Genomic DNA, 19,429 nt, shown 5'->3' with positions numbered 1-19,429 from the left:
GTTTAAAAAGTTCATGATACACTTCCTAACTTGCCATTCAACTAAAATTTAAAATCACAGACTATTTCAATAAAATTCGCTGCCTTTTTTCTTTAGTGTAGGAGGGTGATTCATTTAAGGCTAGAGTTATTATTATGACAAAGGGGTTGGCTATATCTTACTGGCCTGAAAGTCCCATGGCACTGGCCTGAATGTCGCTGGCCTGAACGTCGCTGGCCTGAACGTCACACATCCTTTTTTTTCTACTTCCGGTTTTCTAATTTCAGTCAGTAGTTCAGTAAATATTCATTCGACGCACAAAATAACCACATATTCGTGATCCTCGTCAAATTTGTGGTAAAGTTCATGTTTTGTTTTGTACGTTTTCGTACTTCCGGTTTTGAGAATTTTCCTGAACAGGGGCCGTATTCTAGCCTTGGCTTAAATTCTGGTCTTAAACTTACTAAAATTTCTTAAAAAATTTTCTCACGTAAGCTAGGAAAAAATGTAAGTTCGTCTTTTCAATAAACACGTATTCTAGCTTAAATTTTCTTACTTTTATTTCTGAACTTAGTATAAGTTCGAATCATAAGATCAGATTTTTCAAGCATAGAATTTTTTATTTTCTTAGAGGGCGGGGCTTATCGCAGCCAATAAGATAAGCCGTTTCATGACATTACGTACAATAATAGATGCTGTTTAGTTTCATAAGGAAATTTACAAAGTCTGCTAGAATTTTGTTTGAAAGTAAACAAGACTTTTTTATGAAAATTAATAGGAATTTGAACTTTTAATTAGTGTTTTATTGTCCCAGTGAACATCTTGCGTGCATTATTGCCCTAGCAGCAAAAGATAAAGCTGTCATGACCAATAGATTTAGTTTCAGAAATGTATTGCAAGATAGGTAACTAGAATTGTGTTTTAATTACGTATTTATAACTTAATTATTGCTTGTAATTGGTCTAGGACTATGTTTAATTCATTGTCTTGAAGACCGGATACAAAATAGTGAAAATATCACAGCATGTTAATTGGTAACACAAGTGTTGCTGAATCTATGCGAAGTGTGACAAAGACAGGTATTCTAGCTTTACGTTAACTAATTTTTTTGGTAGGTGGTGGCTCACAGAACAGTGAAACTAAGGCCATTGCTTTTCAAAATGTTTAACGCTCCATGGAAAAACAAAAGCTGGCTCTTCAAGACAGTTCTAAAATTTAAGCTTTAGTTACGCAGTGAAATTTCAAGTTTAAAATAGTGTGTATGTAAAAAAGATATTTTTCAATAAACTATAACCCATAACTAACATGATAATTGATTTATTGTAATTATTTGGTCACTTTCAAAACTTTGTTAAATAATAAGAGTTAGTTGTTCGAGCAATGTTTAGGGAAATATATAGGGAAATGACACTTGAAAATACTAAAAACTAGGACAACAATAGCTGTAAGCAATAGCTTGAGCACGGAATTTTAAGAAAATAACCGCTGTAATCCAACAAATAGTTGGATTACAAAAATTTGCTAACTTAAGCTTAAAAAGACAAGTTAAAAATATTTCTTAAGCAAAAAAGGTGAGTTGAAAAAAGCTAGAATACGGTTTTAGGAAAATCCAAGCATAAATTGGATTTTTAAGCAAAAAACAGTAAGTTAAGAAAAAATTCCGTGCTTAAGTCAAGGCTAGAATACGGCCCCAGTTCAGGAAAATTCTCGATTTTGGCCAAATTCTGGATTTAGTTTAAATTACATCGAATCGACCCAAAATTTCACGTAGATCACGAATATTTGGTTTATTTGGTCGGCAGCTCAATGGTTGAGGCGCTATCGCTTACTTCCGGTATACTTCCGGAAAATTTGCATAAAACTAGCAAGTGAGCTTTGTTCTCTGCACAATTCTAAAGACTCCTTGCCAGCTAAAGCAAACAGAAAAGGTCTTTTTGATTTACTTTTGTGACTTTTGTGACTATCTAAAGCCGGTCCTGTAGATAGTGAGTTTTGGACGTGTCTAATAGATGGCGTGAAGGAATATTGTGTTGTCAAATGGCTTATGGCGACTCGTCTAAATCTATCTTCAGCTACAGCTATTTTCTTCGAAAGTTACAAATAAACACATAGGTTAATTCGAGTAATTTCGTTTGTAACTTGTCGGTGATGTGTTCTATTCCCTGTACATGTTGGATAACCTTAGTGTTTCTCACCAACTTACAGGAGGAAACGTAGCCTACCGTTGACTATTTTGTTCAAAATGTGCCATCGAAATGACACAGGTAACTACCAACACTAGCTTTATTACAGTATTGTTGAAAAACATACAATCTTCTCTCATCTTTTATTAGGATTCATTATAATTATCTGCTGTAAGAATTGGACTTGCGAGATCACCAACCCCATCACGGACAAATCTCTCATTCCATCTTCTAGAGAACCTTGGCTAACTGTTTGGTGGTTTAAGTGTAAGTTCACTTGTCATGTCAAGGAACTTTCTTTGTTGCAGTCTAATATGTATTCAAAGTATTGATCTGCACTCATGTCTATGGTTATAAGACGATTTCAACTGCAGTATACTGATTACTGTTTAATTTATTCTTTTAGATAGTTTATTTTCATAGTTGTCAAGCACATTGATGACAAATTATTATCAAGGTGACTTAATTTTCTTATTTTTTATTTACAGGTTTGAAACTATAGGTTTATAAATTTGCATGACAGACTTTAAGTAAAGTCATGTTGAAGAAAAAGCACTGACTGACAGTCAACAATGTACACTACCTTGTTTGGTAACCTGTTGGCTGCTTCCCTTGAATCTCCCTTTTTACTTTCTTAAGCTTGATTTGAGGTATTGCTTTCTGTCGCTCAAATATTGTTGAAAAATTATTCTCAAACTAATAAATGTTCATTCTGTCTACAGGGTAACTCCTTCGCTACTTATCATGGACTTCATCCATTGGTGATGCAATAATTCAAGAGAATGCTGTCATTCAAGACTGAAAAATTGTGTAGTTGTTAGATAAAACAAGTGCATGTCTGCATGGGCTCCCTTCTTTCTTTGGCCCCATTTCCCTAACTAGCCACTAACCAACGCCCGCCGGTGGTCACTCACCCGCTATGAAACCAGGAGGAGGGGAGGGCTCTGGTCGAACGGGGACTTGGAAGGCGCATGATCCGACGAAAACTTTTAGAGGGTCATGAGTCTAACCCGGAAGCCTAGTATGACTAATCGCTCCCCAGTAAAACTTGCCTCGCACTCTTCTCTCCTCTTCCATTTCCAGGTAATCTCCCTGGATCTACGCCGACACTGCATGTGCGAGTTTTAGTAAGCAATCCGCCACCCAATTTGACAAAAAGTGATAGTTTGTCTTCACGGAAATTTCGTCAGACGGTTACAAAATTTCTAATTCAACAATCTGATGTAGAAATTTGCATCTAGTCTACTGGTGCAAATTGCGATTCTGTAAGCCTGATTAATTTAGGCGATGTGTTATAAAAGCAATCGTGGGTTTTTTAACACATCTCCTTAATAATCAAGCTTAAAGAATCGCAATTTGCACCAGTAGACTAGATGCAAATTTCTACATCAGATTGTTGAATTAGAAATTTTGTAACCGTCTGACGAAATTTCCGTGAAAACAAACTATCACTTTCTGTCAAATTGGGTGGCGGATTGCTTGCTAAACAGCCTCGCACAAAAAAATTGTTTCGAACCGGACGCTCTGTTTAATGAATTATTTATTTTGTAAGTGTTCCAAAATAAAAATAAGGTTTACATTTTACATAGATGGTTTATTTATTCAATAATATTTACATATGATAGATATTTGACATTTATGGGGAAATGGGGGTTTGAGGATGGATGTTGGTGGTAATTATGGGGTTTGAGGAATAGATGTGGTTATATAGGTAGGTATATGGATGTGATAACTACCTTATTAAAACAAACCACGCCTTCTTCTAGTTAATGAAAATCAATTGCACCCCTCCCCCCAATCTCCTCCTCGCTGATTTCCCAATCGCGAAGGCATGTTTATTATTTGTTCAACGTCAAAATTCCCCGAATTACTATTTTTTTCATTCTCAACATATAAACGGTTATCTTCATAGACGCAAATAGCAATTAAACAAAATACTGGATGTAACTTATGTAGCACAACACTAGCGATTCAACACCAAGGAACTTTCCTGTTCTTTTTCAACATATAAACGGTTAACTGCATAGACACAAATAACAATTAAAACTGGATGTAACTTTTGTGCACAACACCAGCAGTCCGGCACCAAGGAACAGCAACAGCATAACTCGATGCAAAAAATCTTTTACCAGTATAGGCTGCAACAACATGCCATATTGGACAGCAACATCACTGCTACGTAAACATAAACCTATGACCAAAATGAAATTAATGTTTGATCAATGGAAATTTTGTATAAAATAAAAAAAATCACTTCAAATGGAGTTCACCCAAATATTCTATGGCAAAACTATCTGATAACTATAGTTTAAACACAAATTTACATGAAACTAGATGACTCATTTAATTCATTTGAAATTTGTAGTGCTCTGCAGCAAAACAAAAACATGCTTCTACAGTATCTCCCTATCTTGTTAACCAATTCCCCTTAAACAATCCATAACTCAATTTACATATGATCGAAGGAATGAGCTGTTGACATGATGAAATCCCCAAGTATTAAAATTAAACAATGTAAGCAATTATAGTAGTCAAGCATGATACTTCCCAAGTTAGAACTTATAATTTTTATCAAATTACCATTTCAAGGAGTCTTCTTGCAGTTCTACTATATGTCCCAACATTTCGGCAACCACAATGCAGCATGATCCAGCGTCAACTCAGATATGGCTGATCCCAGAAAACTTGAAGCATGGAACTCTTCCACACTCCAGGACAACATCAGCACCAAAGACTGCATGCAACAGCAAAATTTAATCACACCTTTCACTGGATGACTGCAACCAATCCATGTGCACATTAGACTGCAACAAAGAAGCGCAGACTTCACCTGGCTATTGAAACACAAAATAAAGTTACTATCAAGGAACAGAATCTCATGTGACATAACAAAACGACAGAAGTATGAAGTTAAACTATAGAATCTCTCAGAATTACCTTAATAAATCTTACAAAGGAATTTGTAGTTGTCAAGTTTTCCAACTTGAAAATAACAAATGTAATCCACATTTCTATAATGGTCTTAACTCATAATTGCAACAGAGAATCAAAGGGGTCTACTCTCTTGTCATTAACTAAATCTGTAGCGATCAACTATAATTACTTTAATTATTCTGAAAGTGTTCCGCATGTGACGAAACGAACAAGAGACATTTTGGAAAAAATGCATAGCAGTTTCAACACAGAAGTATGTCAGTAAAAAAACATAGAAAAAACACATCCAGAATGAGTAACTGTAAGCATTAATATAGATAATAACCTGCAATAATAGAGAATGAGTAAGTGAGTAACCTTTCCGCTCAGTGTCTTTAGAACAAATGACAGAAATTTCGTCACTAACGGACCCATTCGTGCCATCTAGCGGACATAGCTTTATCCACCTAGTGACAGCCAATAGCCATCAGGCAAGGTATGGCGACCGTAGAACTCCAACGACAGTAGAATTCCAAGGACATACTAAGAACTCCTTTTTTAAATATTATTAAAAATACCCGACAATAGAACTCCTGTGCATATTTTAAAATCGTTGGAGTTCTATTGACGGACATTTAAAATATTTCAAATTCAATGTTCTACTGTCGGTCATGAAAATAATTTTAAAATCGTTGGAGTTCTATTATCGGACAAAATTATTGGAGTTCTATTGTCGCGTAGTGGAGTTCTACTGTCGGGCACTGGAGTTCTATTGTCGGCTGTTTTTAATAATATTAAAAAAAATGGGTTCTACTATCGTTGGAGTTCTACTGTCGCATACAAAGAAATTGTTAAAAACTCCACCGACAATAGAACCCCAATATTTTATTTAAAATACCCGACAATAGAACTCCCCTGCCCCTGCTCATTCAAGAAATTGCAATTATCTACCACCATACACCCTGCATACACCTCGCTTCTAGATACTGTCCCTACATTCTACATAGTGCTGGGAGTGGTGGCCAATTTGAAAACAATTCCTAAACGTTTGCATTCCATTGATATCGATGCCGGTAAAAATAGTATCACTGAGCAATGATGGGTTAGGATTTTGTTAGCCAATATTTCTTCATGCGCAATTTCATCGTTAAATTGCGTATTCTACCGATGGAGATGTATGTATATATAATGTATGTGACTTTAAAACGCTTTGAAATGTGGGTGAAGGTGGGACAATAAAGCAATTCCTTTTAAAGTTTTTTGTTTTCTGTGTCTTATAACTTAAAATGTTTAGCACTTGTATATTTCTTACAACTTTGCAGTTTTACGTAAGTTATAGGCAAGTGACTGATCATCTCCAGATTCTTTCAATAAACTTCTGTGAGGAACCAAAACATTATCTTCCATGAACACCTTTGTTACGCCAACTTGAGTTACAGATACAGAAGTTATTTAGATTAGACACTAGACAGTACGTTTCTTACCCTGAAAATCAAATTCGTCCAAGCACCAGAATATGTCCGAGTGAGCGACTAGAGCAATAGTCACCTCCAACATGTGAAAAGAAAACATCTAACAAAAATCAGAACATGTCGCAATGTCAAAAGGCTTGAAGGTGGTAAGAAGTCGTACAAGAAGAAGCATTAAAAAATTTATTTTCTCATTTAACATCAACAATCAATTCCCAGTGACTAGTAATTATTAAGATATGACCGAAAAATCTGAACACAAATAAATAAAACGGGAATTTCGGCTCTAGTATTTTGGAACCTCCCTGTAGTAAACTGAAGAAGCGTAGGTTGTGGTGTTCAGGTTTCTTGGTAGTGTAGTAACTCGGGGCAGAGTAGGAATTCGGAGCTTCGGTGTAGTAGGTCGGAGCAGCGTAAGTAGTGGTATAATACTCAGGTGCCTTGGTAGTGAAGTACTTGGGGGCCTCGGTGTAGAAGCTAGGGGCAGCGTAGGTTGTAGTGTAATACTCGGGGGCCTTGGTGGTGTAGTAAACAGGAGCCTCTGTTTTGTAGTAGCTTGGAGCAGAGTAATCCTTCGGTTCCTCGGTGTAGTAAACTGGGCAGCGTACGTGGTTGTGTAATACATGGTCTTTTCGGTGTAGTACTTGATGTCTTCGATGTAGTAGCAAGGTGTAGCGTAGGTTGTTGTGTAGTAAACTCGAGTCTCGGTGTTGTATTTCGGTTCAACGTAGTACAAGGAGCAGCCGCTGTGTAGTAAGTCGGGGCTACGTAATACTTTGCCGCCTCTGTTGCGGTGGTGTAGCTCGGGGCAGAGTAGTACTTGGGTTCGTTGTAGTATTCAGCCGCTTTAGGGTAATCAGCGCGAGTCTCGGTGAAGTATCTAGGAGCAAAGTAGTATTTAGGATCCTCAGTGTAGTAGGTTGGGGCAGCATACGTACTTACGTAGTCATGTAGTACTCCGGTGCCTTGGTGGTGTAGTACTTGGGAGCCTCAGTGTAGTAGCTGGGAGCAGAGTAGTACTTGGGAGCCTCGGTGGTGTAGTACTTGGGGGTCTCGGTGGTGTAGTACTTGGGGGCCTCGTTGTAGTAAGTAGATATTGCGTATTTTGACGTCTTTGGTGTAGTAAGGCGGTGGCGTGGTGTAGTATTCTTTCGCTGCTACTTGGTACCCACCATACCCAGGGGACATCGGCACACCCGTGGTCGACCCAGCCATCAACGATCAACGATAGAACACCCAACAGGAGCACAGCGCCATAGTTAACTAGACATTAAACAATTTTAAAATTAATTTCCAGTTATAAATGGTCATATCAACAACTCGAAACAAAATAGAATGTATCCACGATTCGAAATAAAAATGAATATTTACCCATGATTGCGAACTGATTTAATACGATGAAGGCCATTGGTGACAAACGGTGCGCTGCAGTTGTTGACGTGTCGGAGATGCTCACTCGACTGATATCTAAAGCCTTTTCTCTCTCGTTTTATACGATTTTTTCTCACCCTGTTTCGCCTCTCGACTCAAGCCTTGCGGCTATTGTACCTGCTTGATAATGAAGCAACACGTCTTGTTCTCACACAACCTCTACACCACTGCACGACACGTTTTACCTAATGATCTTCATGACCTTCGAAAGTGAAGGACATGCAACATGAAAGTTGTTGGGGATTGGAATGGGTTTAAAAAACCAGTATCAAAATGAATATCAAATGGTTATGGCTTAAAACTTAAAACTAACTTTATTTACCAATTGACAATATTTCCAGGATTCCACACCCTTAACACTAACATCAAAGCAAACCATATAACAATGACTGATTAATCATGTTCTTTTCAGAAAGGTTTTCTATAGCTATAGCATCTTAAAAATCACAGTGGCGGTGTAGTAACTCGGGGCAGAGTTTTACTTCGAAGCTTCGTTGTAGTAGGTCGGATCAGCGTATGTAGTAGTACAATACTCAGGTACCATCGTAGTGTAGTACTTCAGAGCTTCGGTGTAATGGCTGGGTGTAGCGTATGTTGTGGTGTAGTAAATTGGAGCTTCAGTGTAGTATTTGGGTTCAACGTAATACGAAAGGGCAGCGGTTATGTAGAAAATTGGGGCTACGTAAAACTTAGCCGCCTCAGTTGTGGTTGTGTAGCTCGGGGCGTGCGCTGTGTAGTGTTCGACCGTTTGCGGTGTAACAAGCTGGGGCCTTGGTGTAGTAGCTGAGAGCAGAGTAGTACTTGGAGGCATCGGTGTAGTGAGCTGGTGCAGCGCATGTAGTTATGTAGTACTCCGGAGCCTCGGTGTTGTACTCAACGCTTTGATAGTGTAGCTCGGAGAAGAATACTTCGGGGATTCGGTGTAGTAGCTCGGGGCGGTATAAGTTTGGTGTAATAATCTTGAGCCTTGGTGGTTTAGTACTTGGGAGCCTCGGTGTTGTAACTTGTCGTTGCGTATGTTGCTGTTGTTGTGTAGTTGACGCCGGCGTTGCGGTTTGATAACCGCCATACCCAGGAGACATCGGCACATCAGTGATTGATCATGCCATCAACGATTCAACACCCAACAGCAGCACGACGCCATAGTTTACTAGACAATTAATAAATTTAAACATTAATAAATAATAACTGGCACAAATAGAAAAGTCGAGTTGATTCACAACTCCATGGAAAAATATTTACCTTAAATTAAAACTTGTTATGAGACGAAGAATGAAATTGGTGACAAATAGTTCACGGCAGTTGCTGTTACTGTAACGGAGTTGCTCACTCGACTGCTGAATTTTTTCACCTTTTCTCTCATTTAAAGCGACTATACATTATACAATAAATAATTTGTATATTTAGTAGTTGGCATATTAAAACTCCACGTAACAGAATATTTACCCATAATGTGTAGTGGTGTAGTACTCCAGTGCCTTGGTGGTGTAGTAACTAGTGGCCTCGGTATAGTACTCAGGCGCTTTTCGTGTAGTATCTCGGGGAAACATAAGTTGAGGTGTAATACTCTGAGCCTTAGCACTGCAGTGGCTGTTGCCGTGTCGTAGATGCACACTCGACTGATTCTTTTCCCCTTATATACGACTAGACAACAAATAATTTAGATATTCAATAATTGGCATTTTTAAAACTCCATGTCACAGAAATTTACCCGTGATATGTAGTTTTGCAGTACTACAGTGCCATGGTGGTGTAGTACTTGGGAGCCTCGGTGTAGTAAGTTGGGACTTGGTGTAATAATCTGGAGCCTTGGTGGTTCAGTACTCGATTCACAAGTCTTTTACGAAACCCCATGTAACAACAAATTCTTACCCACGATTCAAATTGATTGTAATCAGAGAAAAATGATACACTGATTCACCTCTTATTCTTAAGCCGTACGGATATTGTACCTTAAATAATGATGTAACGAGTGTCGTTCTCACCCTATACCTCTACACCACCGCATGACAGTTTTACGAAATGTTTCTTGTGACCTTCAATCGTGAACATCCAATTTTTTCGATTATACCTGGATAATTAACAAATAAAAGAAAATTGATCCAAAACTCCATGTAAAAGAACAGAATATTTACCCATGATTGCGAAATGATAATACAATGAAGAATGCAGCTGGTGACATATAGTGCGCTGCAGTTGTTGCCGTGTCGGAAATCTCGACTGATATCTTTCACATTTCTCTCTCCTTTAATAAGTCTAGGCAACATACAATTTAAACACTCATATTCAATAACTTGCATATTCACAATTTAAAAAAAATAGACATTGATTCAAAACTCCATGCAACAACAGAATATTTACCCATGATTGCGAACTGATAACGTGACAAAGAATGCAGCCTGGTGCAGCTGATGGCAAATAATGCACGGCAGTTGTTGCCGCGTCGGAGACAATCACTCAACTAATCCCTGTCGACTTTTCTACGATATTTCTTTCCTTTTATACGATTTTTCCTCACCCTGACCCACCTCTTAACCCTTGCGGCTATTGTACCTGTTTTTACATGGTTTCGTCATTACTTGATAATGATGAAACTTACTTGATAAATGTTTCTCGTGACCTTCAAGCGTGAAGGGCATCCTGTCTGGACAAACTGGCCGACCTGTCTCGGCTGTCTGCATTTGCATGCAAAAAACACAACGAAGACATGCAAAAAATGTAACGAATCTAAAACTCCTCACATATGTTGACTGCAAAGTTACCTCAAGTGTGAGTGAGGATTCCCCAGAGTCCAGCTATTATCCCAAACTGATATCAAGACGTCGCAAAGGGCCAGTAGCTGCAACCAGCACTAACTCCATTGAACACAAGAACGAAATTCATAACCTTCGTGTTTGCAGATCTGTTGGAAAGAATAAAATGATTATTGGCTAATGATTTAAAAGAAATAAAAATGTTTTCTCTTTACATGTCTGTACTCATGTACATATATTCATGTAAGGATCTGGTACATGTACATTGCAGGTTTATTCACTTCACACTCTTCATGTCACTGAAACTATCAGTAGCGATGGGACAAATTTCTCTATGTTATTTACAAATTTACACAAATTTACTTATGAGAAATAAACTCTACCTTTCCCTCAGCCTCAGCTGGGTTGCCTTCTAAACAGAAGTAGAAACAGCCATAACAACAAACATGCTGTTGCAGGTTACACCAACAAATTGCGAGATTCAGAAAAGATCCTATGGCTCATGAGCAAGAATAATACCTATGTTACATGAAATTCTGAATTGTAACAATTAATAGCAGTAATGGGAAATACCTTATCTCAGCACATTTTTATTCCACTATAAACAAGCACAATATGTGTGCTTCAAACATGAGTTTAGGCTTTCGACAGCATGAAAATCTAATGGATGGAAAATGACTGAGCTGCTAAGTCAACTTGTTGAGTTGTTGGAATGACTGACAGCAGTATGCATCTAGAATTTGAAGAAGTAAATTAATGAGTTTGTGTTTTGAGTTGTGTTTTAAGAACTTTTTAGGGGACTATGGTATTAATTCGATATTTCTTGGGCTTCGCTCTACCAAATAAAAATTTCCACAAAGAGTTTTCTGGAGTAAATGCACCGAAAATTTAACGAACAATTTCTCTCCTTTGGACAGTTAAGTAAAGTAAAGCCGTAAACTGTACGTGAATGAGTTAAAATATAGGAAAACAACTGACTGACTGAGGAGTGAGGAATGAGGAGAACTAGCAGAAAGAAATGAATCCCCTACTTTTTCGCCATCTAGCGAAGAAAGAAACAAATCCCGAAGCCGCCATCTAGCAACTAGCGAATTATTTAAAAAAAAGTGAAAAAATGACAAAATTGTAAGGCTGTGCAGTATTTGAAATAAGGATAATCAATAGACAAAAACTTTCCGACTTAGCAACGAACTTCCAACTTGCAAATTACTAATAATTTTGTAATTGCCAAAAGAAAGGCCGCAATGTGATGCTACAATCTTTAAGCAAAAATGATCAAAATTATTTTTTCCCTCAGAATTCTTCTGATTGAGATTATATATAATAAAGCATAACAATCAACAAATAATACCAATGGTCTAGTGCGTTTGAAATAAAACATGAAATCGATGCTGAAAAAAGTTTTTTCTAGAACGGATAAACTTTATGGCTAATCTCTGATTGTCCAATCGGTCTAATCTCTTTGATACCAGGAGACTGGTCAATCCTATAAAACAATTGGCAAATCAACATTAGCGTTGAACATTTCAACAGTAAATATAATTATGTTGTTTTATTGATTAACAAGTACCTTTGCAGACTTCACTGGATTTCTTCCGGCCAAAAACCCGGTTTACAAGAGCAAGCTGATCCATCTTCTTCGGCTTGACACGATTTTTTGGGCTCTTAAACAGGCATTAGGGTCTCCCACGATGCAGGCGTCGATCCGGCTTGTTATGAAAGAGAAACGTGATGCGTTAATAAACAGTTGTTTTCTTCATTTTTTTTATACAGCTGCAAACAACGAATCAATGCATACAGTCCAAGAAGAGTCATGGATGGTCTTCTAATAAGTAAAGCAGTGGGCCGATTGACAACAACCGGTGCTGCAGCTACCGGATAACTTAGCCTGGGCGGAGCTGCCGGTCGAACTGGCTCAACAGGGCTCTCCGTTTAAGCGTAACCGTATCCAATGGCTCATCTAAATGGGTGGATCGATTAGAAATATGTAGAAAATTCAAAGTCCATAAAACAAAAGATTTATCTAAGTAAAGTTTACCGGTGCTGGTTTTGGCATGGCGGTCGCTTGGACCATCGGTTCGTTCCCGTCGACTGTTTCCGTTGGAAAGAGATTAAAGTATGTTTTGCGGCCGTCAATCGAAACGTATTCATCGGATTCCACCGAAGCAGGTGATTGTAGGCCTCCGTGAACATTGTCGATGTCAACCGGAATGACGTAAGGCCTTCCGTTGTTGACGGGCGGCGAGGATCCGCCGAAATTCTGGGCAGCGGTGACGACCAGTTCGAAGGTATCGCCGTAGGTTCCGTGCGGTTGAATGTTGTCGCTGGTGATGACGTCAACGTCGCCGTAACCGTTGGCCGGAGACAAATATTCGTCGTGGAAGACTTGACCCGGACGGCCAGACGGCAGTGGGGGCGTGTATCTGTTACTGTCGGGCAGTTGAAGGACATTAGGAGGAGTGCCGGCCTCCAATTGAGGCACAGTGGACGGCGTAGGCCAGCTTTGAAGGACGGACAAAAAGGAGGAGATATCACAGGAGTAAAGCATCGCAGGCAATGATGAAGACATCACTGGCGGAACAAGAGACGGGCCATCCAACGGCAAAAGGCCGCTCGACGAGCTTTCGTCCTCGATGGACGGTTGCATTATAGAAGAGATATCGATCGACGATTACTCGTGAACTAGGATGGTAGTCGATTTCGGTAGCGGTAACTGTGTTGTTGTCGTTGTTATTTTTGTTATTGTTGCTGCTGTCGTTACAACTGCAACCACCGTAGGGTGACGGACACTGGAGTCTTCAGGAAAAAAAAAACTGATAAAGTCGTTTCGATAATGTGTGGGATGGCTGGAGTTTCGGTCAAATTGATTGCAGGAAAGTTGTTGGGTAACGGACTCGGATTCGTTTGAACGGTCGACGATGTCTCGGTGGTCAAAGTCACGAGAGCGGGCAGAGGGGATTCGGACACGAGCGGGTTCGTAGGAGGCCAGGGCCGATTGGGCGAGACGGGCGGAAACAGCTGAATGGGAAACGGGATACCAGAGGTGAACGGAAGTCCCTGCACCTTCTGTCCAGTCTGCGGCAGTTTGGGTGGGAAGACGGGGGGCCTTAACGGCACACCGAAAGGCAACGATTGACCGGGTTTGCCGGCCGAGTTGCCCAACTCCAGCGGGATAGCCTCAAAGGGCACTTGAGCGATGCGTGGCGGTGCCCGATTGTTGATTCGGGTCGAGTGCGGAGCCAACATTTGCGGTCTCAAGAGAGTGGGCAGCGGCGACGGCAGCGGCGACGACAGCGGAGCGTTCATCCCGTGCCAGCAGCAATTCCATGTTTTCCTCAATTTTCTCTCCTAAAACAAACAAGAAAAAAAAATGATAAGTACTATTTGAGGAATGAATGTTGGAAATGGACGAAACATGCTACGAAAATACTTCCTCAAGGTCGCTGGATAACAGTCTAATACATCATGCCACCAGTCAAGATAATTGGGAAAAAAATACCACAGTTATTCATCGTACTTGAATATTTTTAACGAGAGAGTAGCGAAAACGAACAAAAGCGAATCAATTTTCCGTTCGTGCAGAGACTACAAGCGAAAGGTATGAAAGTAAAATAGAAAGAAATTTGCTCGTATGAATAACAATTGTCATCTGCCGCATCCGCATGACAAAGCTGATCCAGCGCAGCTAGCTGTCACTGGCTCACAACAATACAATTCGATTTTCTTTTTTGTCGAACACATAACCAAAATATGCAAATCGCTTTTCCCGCATTCTTGGAATTCCATTCTTCTTTTATCATTGTAAAATTCGAATAAAAAAAAAGATTGTATCAAACCACATTTTGTGTCGGTTAACATATTTTGTAGTAAAATCTTCTTTCTTGAAAAATTTTATCGATTCTCGATCGAAAAAATAACAGAATCGAAAGCGCCAAGTTCGGTTGTGCGTTTGATATCAAACGGTTCCTTACACAGTGTTAAAGAGATGGGTCACACACGTATACCCATCATTAGAGTTGAAGAAGCCAATAATAACGGGAAGAAAAAATATAACGAAAAGAAGCTTACTGCTGGTATTTTGTTGAGTATTAAGGGACGGATGAATCAAATTGCAATATCATCAGGAAGAGTAAGAAGTGTGGTGCCCCCTAGCAAAATTTCTCCAATATGTTAGTCCAACAAAAACACGAATGAATATATTCTCTGATGACCCAACTTATTCTTAAGCCTATAAGCAGGAAAAGTGATCCAACATAATTACTTCAATTGCTGTTGTATTTCTTCGTGGGATGAGATGTACAGCAACTGCAGCCTACAGATTACAAGACATTTTATGAGTGCACTTTAGGCCACAAGAGCAGACTTGACCAAATTTAAATTTCTCACTAAAAATTACGTTAAATTAATGCATAATTGTTGGCATTCAGCAACCTTGAAGAATCTAAACTAAAACTACTCTTTTCATTTCATGATGGAAAAGTTTAAGACTTTGAATGCAAGCATTCAAAGTCACCTTCACTGGTCACCTGTCACCTTCCTGGTCTTCAAATAACATTCGCAAACAACTAGCGCCAATTCCATTGGCTGTAAAAGAGAAAATGAATTATTTTCTCTTCCCAGATCTGATACTAATAATAATAAACAATTATTGGATTTTGTTACAAGAAAAATTTTTTTTGTTTCCTCTTACTTTGTGTTTTTAACCTTTGGTATAATTAACAATATGTATTCCATTGATCTCTTTTTTTCAGCCCTTTATCTCTTTCGTGCCATATTGAAGTTGATTGCTGGTCGAATGTTGTGCCAGGCAGAAGATGAGCATCATCCTAGCTAAAATTGAGTGCATGACAGGCAATAGCAAGCAACATTAGGCGAATAGTTCCTAGAAAAAGTACTCTCCTTATTGTAGAAAAACGATCGACATAATTACCTCAACTGTTGTATTTCCTCATGGAATGAGACGTACAGCAGCTACAGCCTACACTGCCAAGAGAAGACTTTCGTGACAGCAGTGTTGGCCACGAGAATAGGTGATTCACTGATTTGGCCTATAGTTGAAATTATAGGCTACTTGACCTGTAAATTCACAAATAAATAGTTAGCATTCAGCAACCTTGAAGGATCCAAACTGAAACCTACCTTTTCCATTCTCTTAAAAGAAATGTCGAAAACTTGAAATACAACAATGGATTTCGCTCAGCGTCTCGAAAATGCTCGAAAACAAATTGCCGATATAATTCCTCACAAAGGCAATCGCCATCTGGTAAACATAAGTTTAACCATGTAGCGACAGAGAACAGATCGCTTAGAAGATTGCTCAGAATCCACGAACGATTAAAATAAACGCGATTTGAAATAAAATGTCGAGCGCTAAAATCCAAACGTGACGCAGAAGATTTCATTCGGATACTTTAAATTTGTACAACACTACAGAAGACGAGACGGGAATAAACGTCAAGGGGACTAACAGTTTTAAGAGAATTTGGAGTTCTAATCGGTCAGTTGAGAACTTCGTGACGGTCAAAACTTGAAAAAACAAAAACAAAATAATGCCTGAATTTGAAATGTAGGGTTGTCGGCATCACAGTGGGTTGTTCGAAAGTCAGAATCGTAAAAAAATTATGAATTGTCCACATAGGTCGGAACATCGTACCAAAGAAAATCAGCTCTTCCACTGAACTCGGTAGTTTTGCACCATTCACGAATTCCTTCTTCATCGTCGTCTTCCTCCGAGTAGTAAACACTATAATTGTTCAATTACGTTAGTTAAAAAAAATAGGTTAGATAAAGAAACACAACTTGCCTGTAGCGGCTTCGCTTTGTTTCGATCATCAGTTTCTTGTATGCAGCTCTTTCAATTCTCTGCGTCGAGTCAGCGACGGATTCTTCCAGTTTAGGCCCGTCGTTACTTCCAGTTCCTTGAATCCTCATTCCATAAGACATCTATAAAATACAAATTTATATAACTGAAATTGTGAGAATCTACTTCTTCCGTAGATCTTACCGAAACACAACGAGCTGAAGAGTCGTAATTAGTTTCACGGCTAGTGCTAGGCATTCCAGATCTGGACGGCACGTTTACATCAGCAGTAAAACCAGAGCTACCGCGAAGGATGGAATTTGGCTGGGCCAATTTGGGAAGTGTACGCCTGGCCGGCGACACCTTCAAAATGGCACCGAACATGCGTTGATTGTTCAGACGTTTCATTGCTTTTAGAGCATCTTTGTTCTTTTCGAAGTGTACAAAAGCAAAATGTTTTTTGATTACGATGCGAGTGATAATCCCGTACTCTTGAAACATTTCCAACAGAATACTCTTGGTGAAAATCTTCGGAAAATAATTCACGTGAAGTTGCTAAATTGATAACAGAAGTGATCGTAACGTTAAAAAGTAACACCTTCGTGTAAAGAGAAATAGTCTTACGTTGGTTTCGAATTCCTCTAGTGGATCTCTGAACTGAACTCTCTTATTAGCACATCGGCTGTCTTCAACGCGTACCTAAAACGAATGAAAACAATAATATTATACTGAACTAAAAGGTTAGGCAAAAGAAAATTACTTCTCTCGGTGTTTGCTGGCGCACTCTCGGATCCAATGGCAGCCTTTCGTTGTTCATGGTTAAGAATTTCTCTCGTGAGCCTCTGAACATAACTCTCCTTTCAGTACTTGAATGCCTGCTACTTTCTTCAACGGTTACCTAAATGACAAAAGAAAACAATATAGGATCAGAAGGTTGCACGAGTACTTTCAAATCAGAAGGTTGCACAAGTACTCTTACATCAGAAGGTTTCACTTGCACTCTGGGATCAGTGCATATTCTTCGATCACCAGGCATCCTTTCCAGTGGAATCTGTACAGGGCAACTTTCTGTTGGTTTGTGCTGCACAAACGGCTTCAATTTCCAACCGGTACTTTCCATTGTTATCTGATGTAATGAGGATAAAGATAGTGCAACACATTAAAAAACATACATGGTTAACTAGAATTAAATATGCAACTTGCCTAGAAGACGCACGAGCAATACCGACTTTAATAAGGATTTGTCGAGTAGCCAGTAGGCCAGTAGCCCTGAGACTGATCACTAGAAATGCTCACCGTGAAGTAAAAGACTAGCAAAATAACATAAAAATAGCATAAACAAACTTTGTTACATATGTAAGCTACAGTAACACACAACTCACGAAAATTAATCTCGTAAATTATTCAGCAAACTTTACGTCAACTTTAGTTTACGTCGTCACGAATCAAATACTAAAACAAACATTAGGGAAGGGATTCCGATAAGCAGTCCAATTCGTTGGTTGTAATTCCCTAAACACAACGTGCTTTCCTTCAAAAATAAAAAAAATAATATCTGGAATCACTAGAATATTTTTTCTTTACAGTACAAGTTTTTATTGTAGTTTTGTTTTTGTTATTCTCTATCAGGTAATGGTATAAATGAAAAAAAAGAATGTAGCAATCGTTTGACGAAGTATTCAGGGATTATTCTGCCTCTGTCAGGGTGACATTTATTGCAGACTCCTGCAGAGTGCTGACACTGAGTAAAAAGTAAACATTGTCTCTTCAACGTTTTACATCATGAGAATTACAAAAAGGCAGTTTAACTTTTTATTGTTTAAGGTTGCTGAATGTTAACCATTTATTTATGAATAATCAGGAAATGCAGCCTATAATCCCTATAATCTGTACTTCATGCTTCTTACATGTTACATCGTAAAACGACAAACGGGGCGAAATGGGCGAAACAACTTGTTGCTAATTTATACTTATAGTTCTGTGATTTCAAATACCAAATTGAACTTTGTATTTTATGTAGGTATATCTTGACCTAGTGTCCTTATTTGATTAACTTATTTCTTCAAATTCTAGATGCTACTGTCAGTCATTCCAACAACTCAACAAGTTGACTTAGCCGCTCTGTCATTTTCCATCCTGTCCATTGATCTTCATGCTGTCAAAAGCCTATAAATGCTGCCTAAGTGATTTATAATCTCATTCCCACACGGGACAAACTCTCCACAAGACCATACTTGCAAACAATCTTGTGCTCTTGTTAAATTATTTTCTAAATCAAAGTAAGTTTTACTAATGGTTTAGACAAACAAATTGGATATTTACACATTTTTTGTTATGCCTCAAGTACATAGATATGTAGAATTTCAATTTTTTAGTGTGATCTACCACAATTGACAAACCTTTCTTGCTGAAATATTTTCCTTTTCCTTTTTAGATGCCCGGAGAAGTTCAAATGGAAGCCGAGACTTTCGCATTCCAGTCCGAGATTGCTCAGCTTATGAGCTTGATTATCAACACCTTCTAGTTGATCTCCAACTCCTCAGATGCCCTAGACAAGATCCGTTATGAATTCCTGACTGACCCAAGCAAGTTGGACAGAGGCAAGGATCTTGGAATCAAGATTCTCCCCAAAAAGTTACCGATCAATTCCAATGAGAAAGTTGCCGTATTCCATATATTTATAACTTAATGTGTCCGGTTAGATTTGCAATTCCGCCCATGAAGAAAAAAACGTTTCTGGGCCGTTTGATTGACATCAGTTACAGACAGCACACGGCAAAAGCCGAAAAAATGGTGAGAACGTCCTCCCATCATAATCGTGGCCATTTTAAAATAAAACTTGTATTTTCTTAAGTGAGATTAAAAAAGAAGGGTGAAATTAAAAGAATTGAACTTAATTTA

The 19,429-nt window shown here is 38.7% G+C and overlaps 2 protein-coding genes and 4 long non-coding RNA genes across 10 annotated transcripts; 2 read left to right on the top strand and 4 right to left on the bottom strand.

Moving 5' to 3' along the window:
* The first annotated feature begins 1,820 nt into the window (after positions 1-1,820).
* LOC124350328 lies at positions 1,821-3,121 on the top strand. The gene is made up of 4 exons (XR_006920780.1): positions 1,821-2,243; positions 2,313-2,429; positions 2,651-2,812; positions 2,885-3,121. It is a non-coding gene; the product is annotated as an uncharacterized LOC124350328 (long non-coding RNA).
* A 773-nt stretch (positions 3,122-3,894) lies between these two features.
* LOC124350226 lies at positions 3,895-5,675 on the bottom strand. Of its 2 annotated transcripts, none has more exons than XR_006920495.1 (3): positions 5,422-5,675; positions 4,743-4,996; positions 3,895-4,353 (listed from the first exon to the last, which is right to left on the bottom strand). It is a non-coding gene; the product is annotated as an uncharacterized LOC124350226 (long non-coding RNA). The 2 variants fall into 2 exon arrangements; XR_006920496.1 differs by lacking the exon at positions 5,422-5,675 and adding an exon at positions 5,100-5,246.
* Positions 5,676-9,085: 3,410 nt separating this feature from the next.
* LOC124350256 lies at positions 9,086-10,835 on the bottom strand. 2 transcript variants are annotated; one of them, XR_006920595.1, is made up of 5 exons: positions 10,738-10,832; positions 10,596-10,641; positions 10,337-10,528; positions 10,111-10,231; positions 9,086-9,125 (listed from the first exon to the last, which is right to left on the bottom strand). It is a non-coding gene; the product is annotated as an uncharacterized LOC124350256 (long non-coding RNA). The 2 variants fall into 2 exon arrangements; XR_006920594.1 differs by having other exon boundaries at positions 10,337-10,641; positions 10,738-10,835.
* Positions 10,836-12,027: 1,192 nt separating this feature from the next.
* LOC124349989 lies at positions 12,028-16,848 on the bottom strand. 3 transcript variants are annotated; one of them, XR_006920338.1, is made up of 9 exons: positions 16,733-16,848; positions 15,868-16,671; positions 15,659-15,804; positions 15,419-15,554; positions 14,797-15,350; positions 12,767-14,076; positions 12,527-12,688; positions 12,299-12,437; positions 12,028-12,214 (listed from the first exon to the last, which is right to left on the bottom strand). XR_006920338.1 is itself a non-coding variant. In XM_046800953.1 (4 exons), the coding sequence occupies exons 1-2, from the start codon at positions 13,373-13,375 to the stop codon at positions 12,644-12,646; spliced, it is 654 nt and encodes a 217-aa protein (XP_046656909.1). In that variant the 5' UTR covers positions 13,376-14,089; the 3' UTR covers positions 12,047-12,214; positions 12,299-12,437; positions 12,527-12,643. The 3 variants fall into 3 exon arrangements, 1 of the variants encoding a protein (XP_046656909.1); XR_006920337.1 differs by having other exon boundaries at positions 15,419-15,558; positions 16,733-16,846; XM_046800953.1 differs by lacking the exons at positions 14,797-15,350; positions 15,419-15,554; positions 15,659-15,804; positions 15,868-16,671; positions 16,733-16,848 and having other exon boundaries at positions 12,047-12,214; positions 12,767-14,089.
* Positions 16,849-16,941: 93 nt separating this feature from the next.
* LOC124348455 lies at positions 16,942-17,682 on the bottom strand. The gene is made up of 5 exons (XM_046798674.1): positions 17,508-17,682; positions 17,289-17,426; positions 17,153-17,227; positions 17,019-17,083; positions 16,942-16,957 (listed from the first exon to the last, which is right to left on the bottom strand). Exons 1-5 carry the CDS (start codon positions 17,646-17,648, stop codon positions 16,942-16,944), a joined length of 435 nt encoding a protein of 144 aa, XP_046654630.1. The 5' UTR covers positions 17,649-17,682.
* A 699-nt stretch (positions 17,683-18,381) lies between these two features.
* On the top strand, positions 18,382-19,346 carry LOC124350369. The gene is made up of 4 exons (XR_006920848.1): positions 18,382-18,544; positions 18,602-18,807; positions 18,963-19,162; positions 19,231-19,346. It is a non-coding gene; the product is annotated as an uncharacterized LOC124350369 (long non-coding RNA).
* The last annotated feature ends 83 nt before the right edge of the window (positions 19,347-19,429 follow it).

This window comes from Daphnia pulicaria, chromosome 7 (assembly GCF_021234035.1).
Source record: "Daphnia pulicaria isolate SC F1-1A chromosome 7, SC_F0-13Bv2, whole genome shotgun sequence".
NCBI classification, from domain to species: Eukaryota; Metazoa; Arthropoda; class Branchiopoda; order Diplostraca; family Daphniidae; genus Daphnia; species Daphnia pulicaria.
Note: the sequence above shows the minus strand (reverse complement) of the source record. Positions and strands in the feature narration are given on the sequence as shown.